Source organism: Triticum aestivum, chromosome 6D (assembly GCF_018294505.1).
Source record: "Triticum aestivum cultivar Chinese Spring chromosome 6D, IWGSC CS RefSeq v2.1, whole genome shotgun sequence".
Classification (NCBI taxonomy): Eukaryota; Viridiplantae; Streptophyta; class Magnoliopsida; order Poales; family Poaceae; genus Triticum; species Triticum aestivum.
The window spans coordinates 76,311,691-76,316,888 of record NC_057811.1 but is presented as its reverse complement, the minus strand read 5'-3'; the positions used below and the strand labels follow the sequence as shown (position 1 = coordinate 76,316,888).

At 51.3% G+C, this 5,198-nt stretch overlaps 1 protein-coding gene across 1 annotated transcript in view; it reads left to right on the top strand.

The window, feature by feature from the left end:
- Positions 1-693: 693 nt before the first annotated feature.
- The window catches only part of LOC123141130 (disease resistance protein RGA2), a 10,133-nt gene continuing 5,628 nt past the window's right edge, over positions 694-5,198 (top strand). The window contains exon 1 of the mRNA XM_044560355.1: positions 694-1,117. Within this exon, the coding sequence (XP_044416290.1) occupies positions 852-1,117 (266 nt within the window). The 5' untranslated portion in view covers positions 694-851. The remainder of the gene's footprint in view (positions 1,118-5,198) is intronic.

Here is a 5,198-nt window from a genome sequence, read left to right as displayed (position 1 = left end):
TCGTTACTAAGTTTCCGTCTGCATTTTCAGATTATTGCTAATAGTGCCTAAACTCTTAACTTCTCTAACTGTTGATATTAGGAGCCAAAACAAATTTGCTTCAGTCTGAAATGTGTTTGTTTCTTCTCTACATTTGGTGTAATATATAGTGTGCCCCTGTTAAATGATCCAGCAGGGATTTTTCAAGATATCTTGGAGGTTGTAACGAGAGATATAATGGAGGACCAACTTCCTAGCTAGGTACAAATGGTCTTTTAAGCATGTACAAATATCATTGACGATGATGTATTGCACCCCGCTAACTTACTGTTTCCAGCTCATCCAATGAGGAGCTTGTATTTTTGGTTTGTCATTGCTTCTTTTACAACATGACACTATTTTCGAGTCATGGTGTTTTTTTGTTTTTGCGAGGATCGTCTCACATCACATGATGCTGATGTTGCCATTGTTCTTTCCCTTTCTGAAGAAGAGACGCAGCCATTTGTCTTGACGAACAAGGCATATTTTAGCATCGCTTTGTTGGGAGGAAAGGCATAGAAACCAACAAGAAAATGGCCATGTGCTGCGAGTTGTCTTGAAGAAGAAGAAACATTTATCCTGCAAGGAATCACGCCTTGTGATTGGAAGAGGAAAGGCCTAGGATACCAGCAAGAAACAGGTATCCATGATTCTTTGCCTCCCTCGATTTGGTCCCAAAGTAGGGGCGAGCTGGGTAGGCAACCATGGAAGGCAGCGACCCACCATATGAGCTACCGTCATCTGCACTATTTTTCTCGAATGTGCATATCATATATTTAGTCATCTGCATCATTGCGTTGCAAGAGTGAGCAGAGTCGAGAGAGGCGGCAAAGATGGCGGAGGCCGTCATCGGGGCGCTGGTGGGGAAGCTGCAGGAGCTGGCGATGAGCGAGGCGCGGGCAATGGTGGCGGTGAACGAAGACATACGGAGCCTCCGGGACAAGCTCATGTGGATGCAGGCCTTCCTCCGCGACGTCGAGCCACGGCGGCGCCTGCAGAATGACGAGCTCATCAGGGTGTGGCTGCAACAGACCCGCAGCGCGGTCTTCGACTCCGAGGATGCCGTCGACCAGTATATCCTCCAGGTCGACCTCTCCAGGTGTGTGTGCGCGCTCTGCTAGCCGCTCTGAATTAAACCGCCCGGCCCTTTCCATTGCAAAATAAAGAAACTACGTACTCCCTCCATTTTTTTATTTGCTCTACATATTGAAGTTGACTGAAGTCAAATTTTATAAAGTTTGACCAAGTTTGTAGAAAATAATATGAACATTTACACTAACAAATCTATATGATATGAAAATATATGCAATGATAAATCTAATGGTGTTGATTTGTTATTGTATTGGTTAATATTTTTGTTTATAAACTTTGTCAAAGTTTACAAAGCTTGACTTTGACCAAAGCTAATATGCGGACTAAATCCAACACCTAGCTCGAGATGGCGCTCTCGCTGATCTCCTCAACCAGTCATCTCCGCTTAGATTCCGGCGAGGTGCGCCCTCACCAAGGGAACGAGGGGGTTGCCCTAGTCGACACATAATGAGGCGGCGGCGGCACTGTACCGCGGGAAGGGTTGGGCGGCAACAACACTGCTACGCGCCGCCGGTGACGCTAGCCTCGGTGGCGATGCAATGGTCAGGAGAAAATAAAGGAGGTAGCGGCCCCCACATCGCGTCCGAAGAGACTAGTCAAATAGGTCTACGTGATGTGGTAATACATGATTGGACTCCTCTCCTCCTCTCCCATGGCGCTCCCGCAGGGGCCCGGGGAGGACACCCTAGCCCCTAGCCGAGCTCCCCCACCTCTCCCTCCCTCCCCTCGCCGCCGGTGGCGCGTTGGTGGGCGAAGCCCCTCCAACGTTGGCGGGGGTGGGCCTGTCTTCTTCCCTCTCTTTGATGGTGTGCTGCGCGGGCCGGGGCCGTCGGGAGTGGCGCAGCGCTGAGAACGGCGCGTGGTGGCACCACCGCGGAAGCTGTCGGGACGGCGGCCCTCTGGTGGCGGTGCGAAGGGCTGTGGGCGGAGGTGCGCGCTGTGGCTGGGCCCGCGGATCTGGCGGCGGCGGATGCCTCCCCCCGTCGTCTCTGGTGCCTCCGCCCTCGGTGTCTGCGTCGATCCCGCGGGTTGGGCGCCAGATTCGGCCTCCCAGGTGGCTGGCGGTGCCGCTCGTGGCCCACAACAGGCTAGTTCATCGGCGACCAAGGGCTCCAAGGTGCGGCCTTTTCGTACTTCCGATGTTGGTGTGATGCTCAGGGGTGGGTGCTTGGGGGCGGCGGGATGCGCGGGTGCGTGCCTGGCGGCTCCGACGCCGGGAGCTCGCTGGGCGGCGCAGGTTGGGCAGTGGCCCGGGGTGGCCGCTGCTCCGGCCGTGGATGGCTCCATGGTGGCTTGGCAAGTCGGCTACGGCGGCGGCTGGCATGTCCTGGCGTCGGCTTGTCGGTAGGGTGTCGGCCTTCGACCCCCCTCCTCGTCGTCCGGACGCTTCGTCCGTCGAAGGGTTGGCCTTCTCCCAGCTACGGTCCATTGCTCGTCTTGCGGCCGGTGCGCAAGACCGAGCTCGTCTCGCACACAGTGTCACAGGACAGAGCTCGTCTCGCGCATGGTATTGTAGTACCAAGCTCGCCTCGTGCCCGATGCTGCAGGACGGGTCGATGGAGCCAGTTGTGGCCGGCCTATTGGGTCTCAGCGTTGGGGGTCGCCCAAGGGTGCGAAAGTGGGGACCTTTCCGCTCGTCTCTTTGGTTGGGGTAGCGGTAGGTCTCGAGTGAGGTGGTGTCAAGGTCTTGGATGCCGGGGCGGCGGCCCTGGTGGCAGTTGCGCAGTGCTCTCGGGCGGAGGCCGTGGCGTGGTGCTGCCCAGTGGCCATGGCGTGTGGGCAGCATGGTCGTCGGGGTGTGGCGTTCGGTGGCGGTGAGTTTTGGCCGGGGTGAAAACTTGTTCTATCTTCGGACGGACCGGCGGCGGCGAAGCTCGTGCCCTTCTTAAAGGCATCGCCGCGGCTCTCATTTCCCGTCGTGTGGCTCCGGGAAAAACTCTGATCATCAGATTGGGTGGTGGCGGCGCTCCGATGTCGTATCCTTCCTGAAGGCGCGGCCTTGGAGCCCACAGTTCGTCGTATGTGGCTTCATCTCTTCTCGGTGGTAGTGCTAGGGGTGGTGTTGCCGTGCTCAGCGCCGATGTATCATGCCTTGGGTGTGTGCGTGTGTTGTGATGGCGTGCGTTTGTATCGAGTTGTTGATGATCATGGCTTTATATATAAAGCAGGGCGAAAGTCTTTTTTGTAATAGGTCTACGTGGATTTCTCTTGCCCAGCAGCTCTGACCAATGGGCACCTAGCCAGCTAGGCTCACTTCTTATATTAGTTAATCCTAGTAGCTTGAACTTTTGTGTGCTCTCTAATATAACAAATTTAAAAGATGCTTCTTGATGGTACGACAATTGTATATAATCTCTTGCCAAGGCTGCGGATACCATGGATAACGCTGGCCAAGTTGTTGTAGAGAAGATGATAGTTTATTTTTGGTAAATATTTAATAATAAGATAAACTTTGGAAGGAAGACATACTCCCTCTCTCTCAGTTTACAGGGCGTGCGCGTATCCCTAGTCGTCAATTTGACCAACCTAATACAAGTCATATATTATAAAAATTATACCAATATAAACTTCAGATGTTCTATTTTCAAACGGTATAATTTTGTGTTATATAGTTTATATTAGAGTGATAAAATTGACAATCTAGATATACACGCAGGATTTGTAAACTGAAACGGAGGGGTAGTTAATTATAATCACTTTTTATCTTTTTGAAGTATATCCATAACCAGAAAATAAATTGTTTTCCCAATTATTTACATTGTTGTTGTTTCCAACTGTGGTTCTAATCCGCTTTCAAGTGGACTATAAGATTAAGAAAAAAAGACAAATAGTAATATTGATAAAAGGTTGTTGGTCAAACAGAATTATGATAATCGACCACAATGCCAAATTGAGCCTAAATGTTTTTTTTTTCTTGAATACATTCGATGACACGGGCAGAGAATAAATCCCATGTATGCTTACACATTCCATGACATGAGTATCCATGACATGAGCAGAGAATACAATCCCTTGTCTTGCGGACACCAACTAGATATACATGATAATATTTATTTCTAGATATACATGAAGATTTTTGAAATAACTCCTGAAATATAAAAAATGCAAAAAATCTACAATGGAATAATAAATGCAGATCTAGAAAAATAAGCAATTTTTGCATTGAGAATCTAAAATAAATAAAATTGGAAGAATAGTGTATTGTTTCCTCCAAATATGATAATGCAACTCTTAAACACAACTTCTCCACACCAAATTAATCCATGTACGGAAATAATACTACTATGACTACATCTATAATCATTTTAAAGACGTTTGGCATTTTTTAAAGTTGCATCCGGTTCTTGAAAATGTTATGACCGGCATATTATGTGGGTTGTGGCCCAAGTTATCTTACCGTTATTAGGGGCTTAGCCCAATTATCTTATAGGTATTAGGGTCGTTTGCTTAGGAGCCAAGTAAACCTCTTTATATAAGGAGAGGAGATGTATCAATCTAATCAAGCAAGAAGCAATCAGTATTTGCTCGGCTTCTCTTAGGGAGTCGGGAGACCTAACCCTGGCCGCCTCTTGCGCCGCCACCGCCTCTTCTCCACCACGCAAGGATGGCGCCCAGCCGCCGGCCGCCGCACCCTCGACCTCGTCTTCCTCCATCTTTCCCCTACAATCTCCGCCCTAGAACCGGCAGAACCCTAGCTCCTAACACCTTGGTATCAGGTAGCTCAGTTCCGATCATGTCTTCGCCGCCGCCCATCCCGTCGCTTCCGCTGCCGGCCATCACCACCGCGCCGCTGGCCTTCTCCATCGCGTCGCTGCCCTCCCCGTCCGCACCGCTGGTCGCATCCTCCGGCGCCGCCACCACCCATATGACGGCGCCCTCCACCGCACCACCGGCCGCCATCTACTCCCCGGCGGAGATCACCTGGGTCCTCAACGATCTCATCACCACCGTCCAGGGGATACAGCTATACCTAGCCGGCCCCTACGGGCCTCCGGTCGGTGCGACCGGGCCAGCCGCCCTGCCGTGGTATTGGGCACCCGCGGCGCCGACCGGGCCTCTACACCACCAATGGCCGCTTCAGCAGCCGC